Source organism: Macaca fascicularis, chromosome 3 (genome assembly GCF_037993035.2).
Source record: "Macaca fascicularis isolate 582-1 chromosome 3, T2T-MFA8v1.1".
NCBI lineage: Eukaryota > Metazoa > Chordata > Mammalia > Primates > Cercopithecidae > Macaca > Macaca fascicularis.
In genome coordinates, this window is record NC_088377.1 from 174771441 (window position 1) to 174787003 (window position 15563).

Consider the following 15563-nt stretch of genomic DNA (forward strand, 5'->3'; position numbering starts at 1 on the left):
ATAAAATGTTAATAGTGGTTATATCTGAGTAGCAGGTAGTAGAATTATATGGGATTATTTCATTCATTTTGTTGCTCCATGTTATTTTTTTCTATAATAAGTATTACTTTCATATTATTTTAAAAGTTACTCAGAAAAGTGGAGGTGTAGGCTCAATGATTTGTTCACTTAGACAGTGATGAACATCTGGAGAATTTGTGGTGCTATACCCCATTCTGCCATGACTATTTTTAATTTTCTCTCTCTATATGACTCTCTAATGACTTTCTGGAATCTCACTTGATTTTTCTTTAATATCCTCTCATGTTCTCTCTCTCTGTCTCTCTCTCTGTCTTTCTCTCTGTCTGTCTCTCTCTCTCTCTCTCTCTCTCTCCTCTTTCTTCCTTGTCTGTTCTGGGTACTAAGGGAACTAGGGAACTTTGTTGAGTAGCCATTGCTATAGGAGATATCCTGCATACTATGAGTCCACCAATTCATCCACCAATCCATGCAGAGCAGTTGAAATCATCTGCTAACTGGATTTCCCCTGTGATACCTCCCTAACCTCTGGATATCTATGGGACATTTGTTATAATAAATAAAATGATCTCTGTGGATGGCTGATAATCCTCTCCAAGGAGTCAAACAGGAATAGTGGTCATGCTGTTGAAGCTAGTGCCTGTTGCAATGTGAACTGTGATTTTAACATAATTGAACTTCTTAATGTCTGGTACAACCTTGTTGGGTGTTTTGTTTTGTTTTTGTATCACTGATGAATCAATGAAGGACCAAAATAGGCATCAAATAAATATTACGAGGCAGGCAGATCACGAGGTCAGGAGTTCGAGACCAGCCTGGCCCGCATGGTGAAACCCCCGTCTCTAGTAAAAGTATAAAAATTAGCTGGGCCTGGTGGCACGTGCCTACAATCCCAGCTAATCAGGAGGCTGACGCAGGAGAATTGCTTGAACCTGGGAGGTGGAGGTTGCAGTGCGCCTAAATCACACCACTGCCCTCTAGCCTGGGTGACAGAGCAAGACTCCATTTCGAAAAAGAAAAATAAATAAACAAAAATAAATAAATAAATTTCAAAAGCTTTTGTATTTTGGATAGTGTTTCATCCCACACGAAATATCTATAAGTATTTTTACAGAATAAGTACATGGATTTTTGTATCATCTACAGTTTTATTCATATATGGGAAAAACGTAAACACAACGTGATTTTACTCCAGAGAGTATGAGAAATTTTAGATATGAAATTATGTTGCTGATTCTGTTTTAATATTCCTCCCAGTTTTATGTATTAAAATAAGTTTACGAGCTATAAATCAGTCAAAAATGGTTTCTATTTTTGTTATTGTTCCCAAAAGACAACTTAAGTTTGCATTAATTCATCTAAACAGTGAAGTTTTAAAAAAATATATAAAGGAAATACTGTGTTTAAGTCACTTATCATTAGTTTGACAACTGTGATGACTTTTACCAGCCTCTATGGTGTAATTTTCCTTAAAATGAAGTGTTTCTTTCTTTTTTTTTTTTTCGAGACTGAGTCTCCCGCTGTCGCCTAGGCTGGAGTGCAGTGGCGCAATCTCGGCTCACTGCAAGCTCCGCCTCCCAGGTTCAAGTGATTCTCCTGCCTCAGCCTCCTGAGTAGCTGGGACCACAGGCACCCACCACCATGCCTGGCTAATTTTTGTATTTTTAGTAGAAATGGGGTTCCACTCTATTGGCCAGGCTGGTCTTGAACTCCTGACCTTGTAATCTGCCCGCTTCGGCCCCCCCCGCCAAAGTGCTAGGATTACAGGCATGAGCCACTGCGCCTGGGCTAAAATGAAGTATTTTTGAAAGGTTCAGTCTTGGCCCCGTTAGATATTAAAGTAGGATAGAGGATGTTACAATTCGACAAACACTGAGAGCCCTGCTCCATTGAAAGCATTGAGTATGAAAATGAATACAACAATGATTTTGTGTTCAAGTTTACAATGAACTCGACTAAAGGGAACAAACACATCCTCTGTAACAGTCATGTTATCTTTTTTTTTTTTTTTTAGACTGAGTCTCTCTCTGTCACACAAGTTGGAGTACAGTAGCACGATCTCGCCTCACTGCAACCTCCACCTCCTGGGTTCAAGTGATTCTCATGCCTCAGGTTCTCCAGTAGCTGGGATTACAGGTATGTACCATCACCCCTGGCTAATTTTTATATTTTTGGTAGCGCCTGGGTTTTGCTATGTTGACCAGGTTGGTCTCAAACTCCTGACCTCAGATGATCCACTCGCTCTGGCCTCCCAAAGTGCTGGGATTACAGGCGTGAGCCACCACATCCAGCCAACAGTCATATTATGTTGTCATACCAGTACTAATCAAGAATTAAAAGAGTTACGGTATGTAAATGTGTGTGAATGCTTAGGTGAGCTACTGAACTTTGGCCTTGAAGAATAAACAAAGTTTTAACCTGATGAATTGAAAGAAACTTTTCTTAAAAAAGAACCCAATGCTGAGTGTCCTATGTACATATCTTATTTTCTCCAAGTTTCTCAACAACGCTGAAGATAGGCAGCTACATTTTAACAGATGTATGATCCGGGACTCAGAGACATTTTAGGTTGAGCAAAAGTATGTAGGAAGAAGGGAAATATAAGAATCCTGACCCACTTGGCACATGGTTAGAGACTGGGGTACAATGGCAGGAGTAATCAATAAAGAAGCTGAAAAGGTAGTTTGGAGCTGGTTCTCTAGTGAACAGTTTGTAAAACAATTATACGGGAAGTGGAGTCCTTGGAATTTTTTAAAGCTGGGCTATAAGGATCGGATTCATGCTTCACTATAATCTGGAAGAAGTGTGGTGGGTAGACTAGAATGAGAACCAATCTCTTTTTTCTATAAGAAAAAGGAGTAACAACTGAGAAACCATTGCAGTAGTTGATGGAAAAGAAGATGAGGCCTAGTCAAGGCAATGGGAGTGGGAATGTGGAGAAGAAGATGAATTTAAGAACCACTGGCAGGGTGTGGTGGATTACGCCTGTAATCCCAGCACTTTGGGAGGCTGAGGCGGGTGGATCACCTGAGGTCAGGAATTCGAGACCAGCCTGGCCAACATGGTGAAACACCATCTCTACTAAAAATACAAAATTAGTCGGGCGTGGTGGCCAACACCTGTAATCCCAGCTACTCAGGAGGCTGGGGCAGGAGAATTGCTTGAACCTGGGAGGTGAAGGTTGCAGTGAGCTGTGAGCCGACATCACACCACTACACTCCAGCCTGGGCAACAAGAGCAAAACCCAGTCTAAAAAAAAAAAAAAAGAACCACTGTGCAAGTCAAACTGATGGAACTTGGTGACTAATTGAAAGATGACTTAATGGTCAGGCGTGGTGGCTCATGCCTGTAATCCCAGCACTTTGGGAGGCTGAGGCAGGCAGATCACAAGGTCAGGAGATCGAGACCATCCTGGCTAACATGGTGAAACCCCGTCTGTACTAAAAATACAAAAAAATTAGCTGGGTGTGGTGGCGGGTGCCTGTAGTCCCAGCTACTCGGGAGGCTGAGGCAGGAGAATGGCATGAACCCGGGAGGTGGCGCTTGCAGTGAGCCGAGATACAGCCACTGCACTGCAGCCTGGGCAACAGAGCGAGACTCCGTCTCAAAAAAAAAAAAAAGAAAGATGACTTAATGGATCCCAACTTGGGGACTCAAAAGATTTTTCTTTTTAAGTAGAGTTTATAACATGAAAGAAACCATTTGAAAGTATACAATTTGGTGACATTTAGTACATTCACAATAGTATGCAACCATCAACTCTATTTAGTTCCAGAACATTTTCACTTGTGCATTCTATGCATTCAGCGTTTATTAAATGATGGAATTTGGGAGAGAAACTGGGGGGCCATTGCAGTCTGAGCTCAACAGCGATCAGGCTTGCATCTCACAGAAACAAAAAACATTCCTCTCTCAATGAAGCTGTCCTTTATTATGGAAAATAATATCCTTGACCAACTTCCTAAAACACTCAGAAACTCAAAGGCAACATGAAGATTAAATCACAATTCCCCCATTAGACAACATAGGCTGAACAAGGTATTGAGAATATGGACAAGAAAATTAACAGCTTATTGTAATCTACTTATAACATTTTCCTCCAAATAGAATATACTATGTGTATATGTTTAACTAAGCTTATATTTAATTCAATGTAATTGAAAAAGCTAACATACAATTTAATTCCTGAATGAAATAAAAGTTGCTTTTTATATGGTGACAGAGTCACTGACTTTTCCCTTCAGTTTATAATCTATATCCTATACCTTCATTTACTCAGCCTTGGCTAAAGCACATCTTTAATATCTTAGCTGAGCTGGCTTTTAAGCAGGCAATATTGATGGGGTCAGGGAAGTAGCTCCTTTCCAGGGTTCTGGCCACATAGCTGATATTATGAGACACTTCATTTTTTTGTTTGTTTGTTTGTTTTCAAATCTCCTGTGTCTGTGTTGGGTGTCCTGTAGACACCCAAGCATGGGCATTTTTTATGAATCTCAGGGAGCCACTCTGCTGCTGAGCTGGCCTCACGCACACATTTCATTTATCCACAATAATAAGAATATCAATACCTTGGATTTATATAGAGCCATTCATCCGAAGAGGTCAAAGCATTTTAATTTAATTGGATGTTCCCGTGGCTTTAAGAGCCCCTAGGTATATTTACAAATGTAATATTAGGAAATGGTCTGCCCTGGTTTAGACAACATAAAACAAGACCTGCATATATACTGGTTTTAGCCAGGCATGGTGGCATGTGCCTGCAATCCCAGCTATTCAGGAGGCTGAGGCAGGAGAATCACTTGAACCTGGAAGGCGAAGGCTGCAGTGAGTTGAGATCACATCACTCCAGCCTGGGCAACAAGAGCAAAACTCAGTCTCAAAAAAATAAAATAAAACAAATTAATTAATTTGGGTGTGCTAATTTATTTATTACTTAATTGTATTTCCATTTTGTGATGAAAGTAGGCCATCGTTTTTGACACTTATCCAATTCTCCTTTAAAGGAAGTACTTTTGTGTATTTCTGTTTACAAAAAGCAACACCTGGAAACTTTTTTTTTTTTTTGAGATGGAGTCTCCCTCTGTCACCCAGCCTGGAGTGCAGTGGCACAATCTTGGCTCACTGCAACCCCTGCCTCCCTGGTTTAAGCAGTTCTCCTGCCTCAGCCCCCAGAGCAGCTAGGATTACAGGAGCTTGCCAACATGCCTGGCTAGTTTTTATGTTTTTAGCAGAGACGAGGTTTCGCCATGTTGGCCAGGCTGGTCTTGAACTTCTAACCCCAGATGATCTGCCTGCCTCGGCCTCCCAAAGTGCTGGGATTACAGGCATAAGCCACCGTGCCTGTCCCGGAAACTTTGTAAAACACAGAAAAGTGTAAAAAAAAAAAAATTACCCATGTTATTGACGCTCAAAACAACTTTGCGATACCCCCAGAGATGTACTTTCAACCAAATTAGTACCATACTTTAGTAATAATAGCTGATATTTACCAAGTGCTGATAATGTATAACTCACATATTCTTACTAACATTCTCTACGTGACATACAGTGATCACCCACTTTACAGATAAGGAAACTGAGGCAGAGTAAAGTTAAGGAACTTGCCCTAGGTAATCTAGCCAGGAAGTGGAAAGCTGGGATTGAATCTAGGCCATCCTGCTACACAAACTGCATTCTTTTTTTTTTTTTTTTTTAAAGGTTTGGTGAAAAACACATAATAAAATTTATGACTTTGGACTACTTTAAAGTTTATAATTCACTGACCTTTAATACATTCACAAGTTATGCAACCATCGACTGTAGTTCCAGAACATTTCATCACTCCAAAAGGAAACTCTGTATCCATTAAGCAGTCATTCCCCATTTCTTCCTGCCCTGCAGCCCTTGGCAACCACTGATCTGCTTTCTGTCTGTATGAATTTGCCTATTCTGGATATTTCAGATAAATGGGGTTATACACAATATGGCCTTTTGTGTCTGGCTTTTCTCAGTTAGCATGTTTTCAAGATTTATCAATATTGCAGCATGTATCAGTACTTTTTTCATTTTTATGTGTGAATAATATTACATTGTATGGATATAGCACATTTTGTTTATACTACACTCATACAGTCATATTGTTGCAGTTCATCGATTGTTAAACATTTGGATTGCTTCCACCTTTAGGCTATTTTGAACGGTGTTTTTATGAATGTTTGTGTACAAGTTATTTTCTGAACACTTGTTTTCAATTCTCTTGTGTATATACCTATGAGTGGACTTGCTGGGTCATATGGTAACTTTGTGTTTAATTTTTTAAGGAACCACCAAATTGGTTTCCGCAATGGCTGAACCATTTCACATTCCCAAAAGAAATGTACAAGGGTTCCAGTTTCTCCACATACTTGCCAACATTTATTTTCCATTAAAAAAATTATCAACAACCTAGTGGGTGTGAAGTGGTATCTCATTATGGTTTTGCATTTTCCTATAATGACTAATGATGTCGAGCATCTTTTTATGTGTTTTTTGGCCATTTGTGCATCTTCTTTGGAGAAATGTCTATTCACATCCATTGCCCAGGTTTTAATTTTTATTTCCTTTTGTGTTGAGTTGTAAGAGTTCTTTACACTGTCTAGACACAGGACTCTTATCAGATACTGTATGTGATTTGCTTTTATTGTCTCCCATCCTGTGCCTGTATTTTCACTTTCTTGTAGTGTACTTTGATGTACGAGGGTTTTTAATTTTAATAAAGCCCAATATATCTATTTTTTCTTTTGTTGCTTATGCTTTTGATGTCGTAGCTAAGAATCATGAAAATTTACCCTTATATTTTGTTCTAAGAGTTTTATCTCTTATATTTAGGTATTTGATCCACTTTTAGTTAATTTTTGCATATTGTATGAGGTAGGGTCCATCCTCAATTTTTTGCTTATGCTTATCCAGTTTTCAACACCATGTCGAGGAGAGTATTTTTTCCTTATTGAATGGTACTGTCACCCTTGTTGAAAATCAATTGACCGGTCGGGTGTGGTGGCTCACACCTGTAATCCCAGCACTTTGGGAGGCCGAGGTGGGCAGATCACCTGAGGTCAGGAGTTCAAGAACAGACTGGTCAACGTGGCAAAACCCCGTGTCTACTAAAAATACAAAAATTAGCTGGGTGTGGTGGTGGGCGCCTGTAATCTCAGCTACTTGGAAGGCTGAGGCACGAGAACTGCTTGAAAACCTGGGAGGCAGAGGTTACAGTGAGCTGAGATTGAGCCACTGCGCTCCAGCCTGGGTGACAGAAAGAGACTCTGTCTAAAAAAAAAAAAAGAAAAAAAAAAATCAATTGATCATGGATGAATAGGCTTATTTCTGTATGGCTTATTCTATTTATCTATGTGTTTATTTTTAGGCAAGTGCCATACTATTTTGATTACTGTGGATTTTTAGTAAGTTTTGAAATCAGGAAGTGTGAGACCTCCACATTGATTTTTTTTTTTCCCCAAGATTGCTTTGGCTATTTGGGGCTCTTTTAATTTCCATATGAATTTCAGGATCAGTTTTTCTATTTCTGCACAAAAAGCCTAGTGAATTTTGACTGGAATTACATTGAATTTGTAGATAGCTTTGGGGAGTTTGGCCATCTCAACAATATTAAGTTTTTCAACCCATGAACAGGGATGTCTTTCCGTTTATTTGAGTCTTCTTTTATTTCTTGCAGCAATGTTTTGTAGCTTTCAGTGTAGTAGTCTTTCACTTCCATGGCTAAGTTTATTCGTAGGCATTTTATTCTTTTTGCTTCTATTGGAAATGGAATTGTTGTGTAAATTTCCTTTTTGGATTGTTTATTGCCAGTTTACAGAAATACCACTGATTTTCTGTTGCTGTTGAATTTGCATTCTGCAACTTTGTTGAGTATTTTATTAGCTCTAATAGTTTTTGTGTGTGTATTATCTAGGATATTCTATATATAAGATCATATCATCCAAAAGTAGATATTGTTTTATTTCTTCCTTTCCAATCTGGATGACTTACTCATGTTCTTGCCTCATTGCTCTGGCTAAAACTTGTTGAATAGAAGTGGCAAAAAATGGTTATCTTTTTTTTGTGTCTAATATTAGTGGGAAGGCTTTCAGTTTTTCATTGACTATGATGATTGCTGTGGGTTGTTCATAAGTACCCTTTATAGTCTATAAGAAGTTTCCTTTTATCCCTAGTTTTCTGAGTGTTTTTATTGTGAGAGTGTTTTGGATTTTGACAAAGCTTTTTTCTGCATCAGTTGAGATGATCACACTTTCTATCCTATGTCCTGCATTCTTAACCAGTAGGCCCAACTGCCTCTCCCTTTCTCTATGAATTATTTAATTTTATAGTCCAGTTTTTGTACTTATACCATAAAAATCTTTTTTTTTTTTTTTTGAGACAGAGTTTCCCTCTGTTGCCCAGGCTGCAGTGCAGTATGCACTGGAACGATCTTGGCTGACTGCAACCTCCACCTTCCAGGTTCAAGCAATTCTCCTGCCTCAGCCTCCCAAGCAGCTGGGATTACAGGCATGCACCACCATGGTCCGACTAACTTTTGTATTTTAGTAGAGACAGAGTATCACCATGTTGGCCAGGCTTGTCTTAAATTCCTGGCCTCAAGTGGTCTGCCTGGTTCGGCCTCTCAAAGTGTTGGGATTACAGGTGTGAGCCATCGCACTTGTCCCAAAAATCTTATTTTCTTTAAGAGCCATTAAAATTAAGATTCCCAGAAGCTATATGTTATTTACTCATTTGAATCTTACATAATTTATTTAATACTTCTGTGTTATTTCAAAAATGTCAGTACCCTATCTTTATTTCTTTAGGAACAAAGTCCCTAGAACTGGAATTATTGGGCCAAAGGTTATGAATACTTTTAAGTTATCATGTCATATATGTGTGTGTGTTATCTTCAACTAATTTTTAAAAATGTGAACTTCTACCAGCTCGATGTCTATTTATAAAAGTAGTTGATGCATTCTGAGTTTGCTGCTCCACAACTCCAGGACCTCTGAGTTAGTTTGCTTTCTATTCATTTAAGTTCTTCAATCTTTATTGTTACTGAGCAAGCCGCCTCCTTCCTTACTTTTAATTTTTATTATTCTTGTTCCTCAGTCTAACCACTTTCCACACACATTCTGGTCTTCTTTTGTTCACGTGGTCTTATGAATTAACGACTAAGCCAACGGAACCAACTGCAGGAAATACTAATAGCTTACTGGTAAAAGTATTAACACAAATGTGCATTACTACTAACTATTTCATTTAGCTTGAAAAACAGGAATCTGCAGTGTGGTCTGTTTGTTTTTCGCTTATACTGTCTTTTCTTCATCAATATTCATTTGTTTATTCCTGTGCATGTGTTTTTAGGGCTATCTGGAAATATAAGAACACTGGGGAAAATTGAACTCACACATAAACCTAATGTAGAAACATTAGTTTTACAGAACACTAAAGAAAAGCATTTCTGCTTGTATTCATTTTCGTATTTTATTGGATTTTTAAAAAAAACACTTGCGCTTAAGGCAAAAACTTCGCACATAGGCATCCAGCAGAGAACCCCTCTTTCATTTAAATGCACACCCTAACAAATTTTGGCATCATCGGATAAATTTGATTTAAAGCCTGACAAAATTCTAAAAGCAAGGAAGCCGAAAAAAGCTCGAAGTCAGAATAAAGATAAATGAAGACACTCATTACAAGACTCACGAAGTTGCAGCTGGTTTAGCTTTCCTGCGCGCCCAGGAGACGGAGAAGGAAAACTACGACTCCCAGAGTGCTTAGAGCGAACACACGCGTCGTTGCCTCAAAACCTGTTCCGTTAGTCCCGCCTCCTCACTTCAGTGATTGGATTTTCCACTTCCGCGCCTCTGGAATTCTCCTCACCCATTGGTGGAGACTCCAGCTAGGTCAAATGCAGAATTTACGCACTCTTGGCTTCCTTGGAGCCTAGCGGCTCTCCCCGCGTCCAAGATGGCGGCAGAAGCAGCTGGTGGGAAATACAGAAGCACAGTCAGCAAAAGCAAAGACCCCTCGGGGCTGCTCATCTCTGTGATCAGGTGAGGGAGGCAGGAGGCAGGGTCTGGGGACTGGGGGCAGTGGCTTAACCTCCGCTTTGGAAGGGAGAAGGGTTAGCTGGGTCCCACCCTGCTCTCCCTTCCCTTTCCTCCTTGCCTCCCGCAGCCCCTCCCCAGGGCCCTAACCCCTCCCCAGGGCCCCAGCAATTCTCCCCCCACTTTTTTTTCTGGGGTTAGCTATAGAGAGAGGAGCCCCGCCTCAGTCTTTTCTTTAGGGGCAGCACCTTCTATTACAGCCTCGGGGCCCCAAAGCACGCTATTTGGGTTTGGTAGAGAAGACCAAATGAAGGTGTGTTTATTGATTCCTAAAATGCCTATTTATTGTTTGCCTGTAGCAGCACTCACTGAGAAAGGCGTCTTGTTTCCTGGACTTTGGGATGTAAGGCCTTGGAGTCCGGAGACTCCTGTGATGAGTTGCAGATTGTGTTTTCACACTCTGGATACTTTCAACCACCTGTGCGTGGCCACAGCCACAAATACAAGAATCTGCAGTGAGCTGGTAGGAGGACGGGGTTTGAAGGCACACATTGGTTTTCGATTTTTGCTCTGCCTTTTCCTGCCTTCCCATTCTGGTCCATTCCTTAAAAAAACAAAACCAAACCAATTTCAGATTATCTTCCATGCACTCCCGCTCTGCACCTCCCAGAAGATTAGGGTGTGGGTGGACTGGGAGTGGTGGACCTTTTACGAGCTTTTTTTAAAAAAGTGAAATATATTGAGGATGGGGAAACCCTTTCAAGAACCTTGGAGATGATACAGGTACTGACTAAAACCAATCTAAATAAAATTTATTATGGCACGTTTTTTACGTTGTTGGCATTTGAATTTCAACTCATTTGTTTTTCGTAAACACTCCTATTTTTCCCCACCAATGCTAAACTTTTGTTTGAATTCTTGCAAGCCTCCTGGAATGTGTTGATCATCTTTTCAAAACCCAGGGCCCAACATTATCTGATAGGTACTAAGCACTTCAATGAATGAATATATCAAACCATTAAAACAGATTACCACTCACTGACAAAGACACATCTTATGGGTCTTATTTAGGGGGCTTTAAGATTATAGCCTGTTAAATCATTACTGTTAATTTTCTTTTGGGCTTAAGAGAAAAAATCTCTGCGTGGAAATGCTTAATATACTTGGTAGGCCATACAGAGGAAGTGCTGTTCTATTGTGAATCGATAGGCCCACATTCTCGCCACGACAATATACAGGTAGTGTAGATGTATCTCATGATACTAAAATTCCAATTAGAATGTTTGTTGTTTCCCATCTGAATTTCCTGTGGAATTAGAATTCCTGGACATTTGGATCCTTTTTTGAACTTGTTTGTTTTTTCTACCTTATAGTCAACATTCATTTAAACAATAGGTATTTAGTGCCAGTTTGTAGTATGGTGTCTGGCACATGTTATATTTAATAGCATTTGTTGACTGAATGAATAAATGCCCTGAGTTTTGCAAAAATGAAGCAGCCACAGTGTTACCCTTGAGGAGAGTATAGTTTACCTGGGGGATAAAACATGTCAGTAAAAATGATGACGTAAGACTACGAGAGAGACATGAAATGTTATGGAAATCCAGGAGGAGTAGCCTTTTCTAATGAAAGTGAAATGTGCCATCTCGTCTGTTTACTTTTGATTCTCCAAGCTCTTCCCATTTCTTTTATGCTATTTGTGCTTTCTTCAGTGCCAGTTGAATTTACTCTAAATGTCATATTTTTGAAAACAGCATGAAAGCCAACCTAAAGCATTTTTTACTAATGCTAATTCAGAACATACATTGCCTTTGGTTGACCATTCCTTCATGTTCTCCAGGAGGAACCCCGTACTGCTTGATGGCAAAGATTTTGTGGTCATCCATCTCTTATGCCAGTTTATTAATATATGCCCTGCACTTTATTAGGCCTAGGCATTTTTTACTTTGATCTCTGTTGTGCATTATTGCTTTTCTTTTCTTTCTTTCTTTATTTTTTGAGATAGAGTCTTGCTCTGTCTTCAGGCTGGAGTGCAGTGGCGCGATCTCAGCTCACTGCAACCTCCGCCTCCCGGGTTCAAGTGATTCTCCTGCTTCGGCCTCCTGCATAGCAGGGATTACAGGTGTGTGCCACCACACCCAGCTAATTTTTGTATTTTTGGTAGAGACAGGGTTTCATCATGTTGGCCGGGATGGTCTCGATCTCTTGACCTTGTGATCCGCCTGCCTTGGCCTCCCAAAGTGCTGGGATTACAGGCATGAACCACCGCACCCAGCTCTCATTTTTCTACTTTATCCTTGATCACCTCAGATCACTGAATAACACTTCTGTTGTATATTTTTTATAAGCCTGGTGTAAGGGAAGGTCTATACTTAGTATCCTGGGCAAGTTTAGTAAGGCTTGGGATACATTGTTACATATGACCTTGAGACCGAATGGTGTTGGTGTATTTCAACATTTCTTTGAGTCACAGGGAGATTTTGGTGTTGGAGTGAGGATGTTGGTAGCTATAACTTCCTGTTATTTCCTTCCTAATATGCTTTTGAACATACCCAGTGGTTTAAATTTTATAAACAGTGGTAGTGAATGAGAGGACAATGGTTGTATTACTCTGGTGTTTGGGATGGGGAATGGGGGGAGAGTCCTGTGGGTAATAGAACCAGGAATGTATATTTCTTGTTAGTAAATTGTGCTGTGACTTGGAAGTTGCTTCTTGTATTTCTGTTCAATCTCTGTCCTTTGTGTTTTCCTTCTTGCAACATTGTATTCATTATTCTTAATTCCTCATATAAAACTTTGCTTATCTCCTCCTATCTTTTAACTTTTTTTTCAAATTCTCTCCCAAAGACTGTAGCTTTTCTAGTTGCTTTGGCAACAAGCCACAAAAAAGAAAAACCCATGTTAGGCTCGTGTTTATAAGGTCTGAGCATTCCTAACATATACCGGGTACCTGCTAGCTCCTTTCATGTTTCCATGGACTTATTTTGTCACAAAATAAATTACCTGTTAGTGTACTGTCTTTTGAAAAGTTCGATCAGTTTAGCTTTTTAAAAAATATCTTTTTGTATCACTGAGTAGTAGTTTTTCTTTTTTAAATAGTGAATGTTAAAAATGCTCCTTTAATTCTCTTGCTCACATGTGTGAAAATGTCATTTCTATACTACATTATGATACATTATGTATCATAAAGTTTTGTATTTTTTCAATGCTTTTCCTAATAGTTGGGGTAGCTTTTATTGTTACAGTCATTTTTAATATTGTATTCAAAAAACTACAGGTGGATAAGGGTTTGACTTAAGGACAGAGTGGGTGTAGACGTGGGGAATATCCAAATCTCATCGCTATTTCCAGCTCTTGTACTAAATAGTTAAATAATGACTCTATTTTGCTAGTATAAAGTATTTTGCTAGTACAAAGTATTTAAACTTTAAAGCATTTAAAAGCCGAAAATAAAGATGAAGTATAGTGTAATTGTAATGTAAGTATTATATGATAATTTTTAAGTGCCTTGAGACTCAAATAAAAATGCTTAATTATTTAAAAATTATCAGGTAAAAATATTTCAGGGCAGTCAGATGTTTCAAAGGGCAGACTTCCAGGGCTTTACAGAAGAGGACCTCAGGCCTGTGAGGTGGGACTTTGGTGAGGGGACAGATAGTGCTTGGAATTCAGTTTGTTGGAGGCCACGGCCAACTGCAGCTTTTGGTTTTAAGTCTTACCACTAGCCCTTTAAAATTGAACTAACTGGGGGTACAGAATCCTGATTACCTGCTGATGTGTGAGGTACGATTTGGACAGTTTTACACACACACACCTACTTTTCTATTGACCTGCTGATGTAAGATTTGGATGTTTTATACATACACATACACGTGCACACACACACACAAGCATATACACATACAATTTTTCTACTTTTCTGTTGATTTCCCTTGCCAACCTTTTGTTTGGTGGGAAGTCAGAGGAGGCAGCCTCTCTAGATGGGAAATAAGATGGCATTTTGGAGATATTTTATTTCTGTGAGTTCTTGTCAGATTTTTAATTGGGAAATGTGTCTGCCACTTACTGTTAGGTGATTTGCTTTCCAATTAAATGTTGTCTCTCTTTATAACTTGGCCTGTAATAGCCAGTTTAATTGGGAAGACAAACTTTGGTTGCGACTTCAGGAGACCTTATCGGAACCTTGGAGCAGAGCTTTTGAAGACACACTCTGGTTACAGATGTCAAGGAGGTTTGAAGGCAGTGGAAGGCTCACGTTTTCATCAACTCTTATGTCTTCACAAAAGTTGAAATTTCAAAAACGTAGAAAATCCTTTATTGTAGACACCTGTTAAATTCCCTTCCTCCTTGGAGAGTATTTTGGTCAGCCCTGTGTTTAATTCAAAGTAAACTTTGTTGAAGGGGTCCAGGCTTTACCAGGGCTTTGAACAAACAGCTTTGAGGTTCGTAACACAGTTTGTGGCAGGAAAGGAAAGGAAAGCAGTCAGTCTGTTCCCCTGTTCTGAGCCGAGTCCTGGAAGTTGGGTTAGGTGTTAATGTTCTTTGCATCGCCATCTCTTCTCTTCATTTGAACCCATCATATAATGGTTTTTTGGTTTCTAGCTCTCTTTGTACCCTGGGACATCTTGGCCCTACCCATGCTGTGTTGTTTGAAAATTACTACTAGAATTCCCAGAAACAGTGCTTCCCGGAAGTCCTGGGATGTCTGGCAGCGTGTGTGAATGTAAGGGGCAACACAATTCCCATACTTTGGCTCAGAATTAGTGTCTTGTGGACCCATGTCTTAATGTACCTTGTGTAATTGTTAACACTGGGATTTCCTGAAGGCAATGAGGCCTGTGGTATTGATGGTGGGTGGTATGGTCAGGTTTTTTCAAGCCATTACTTGTAGACAGATGTGGTCACAGCCTGTGGTGAGAAGTGCTGTGGTGGTGTGTTGTAGTTGAAACTTGCTGTATTACCTGGGTAACCTTAGACCAGTTCCTTGAAACCACCGTGTCTTAGTTCCTTCATTTGGAAAATGGGCTAATACGATCTGTGTTTTTTTGGAACATCACACGAGAGGAGAGTATATAAAAGTGCCTAGCACAGTTTGGCACACAGTAGGCACTCAGATGTTCATTTCCTCCTTTCTAGATCTGTAGCCTCTTTTGTTAAGAAGATTCTTTTGATTTTAATAAATTTGCCAGATAGTAACCAGGCTATAAGGTTAATTTTTCACCAGAAGTAACCTTGATGCGTTGACTAGAGTGTTTGATTCCATTCGTCAAGATGTTGTCTTTGTAACCAGGGAATCTTGTACAGCTAAATTAAGATAGTAATTATTTGGTAATTTGAGAGTCAGTTAAAGAAGCTAGATTTAAATATATGTATAGTTTTGTGGGTGTGTAAAACATGTAAAATATAAACTCACATAAAGTATAAAACATTTATTAGATTAAAAGACTGAAAAGATGTAAGTCAAGGGGCCCATACTCTGTTGAGACAACAATATTGTGT

The 15563-nt window shown here is 39.4% G+C and overlaps 1 protein-coding gene across 4 annotated transcripts in view; it reads left to right on the forward strand.

The window, feature by feature from the left end:
* The first annotated feature begins 9965 nt into the window (after window positions 1-9965).
* EXOC4 (exocyst complex component 4) overlaps window positions 9966-15563 on the forward strand; it is an 825737-nt gene continuing 820139 nt past the window's right edge. For 3 of the 4 annotated variants that reach the window (XR_012432868.1, XR_001489711.4, XM_005550804.4), the window contains exon 1: window positions 9966-10070. Coding sequence is in view for 1 of the 4 variants with exons in the window: in XM_005550804.4 (XP_005550861.3) it covers window positions 9985-10070 (86 nt within the window). In the remaining 3 variants the exon portion in view is untranslated. Of the gene's footprint in view, window positions 10071-10423; window positions 10588-15563 lie in introns of all 4 variants that reach the window. The other variant, XM_045387459.2, reaches the window with a different exon arrangement.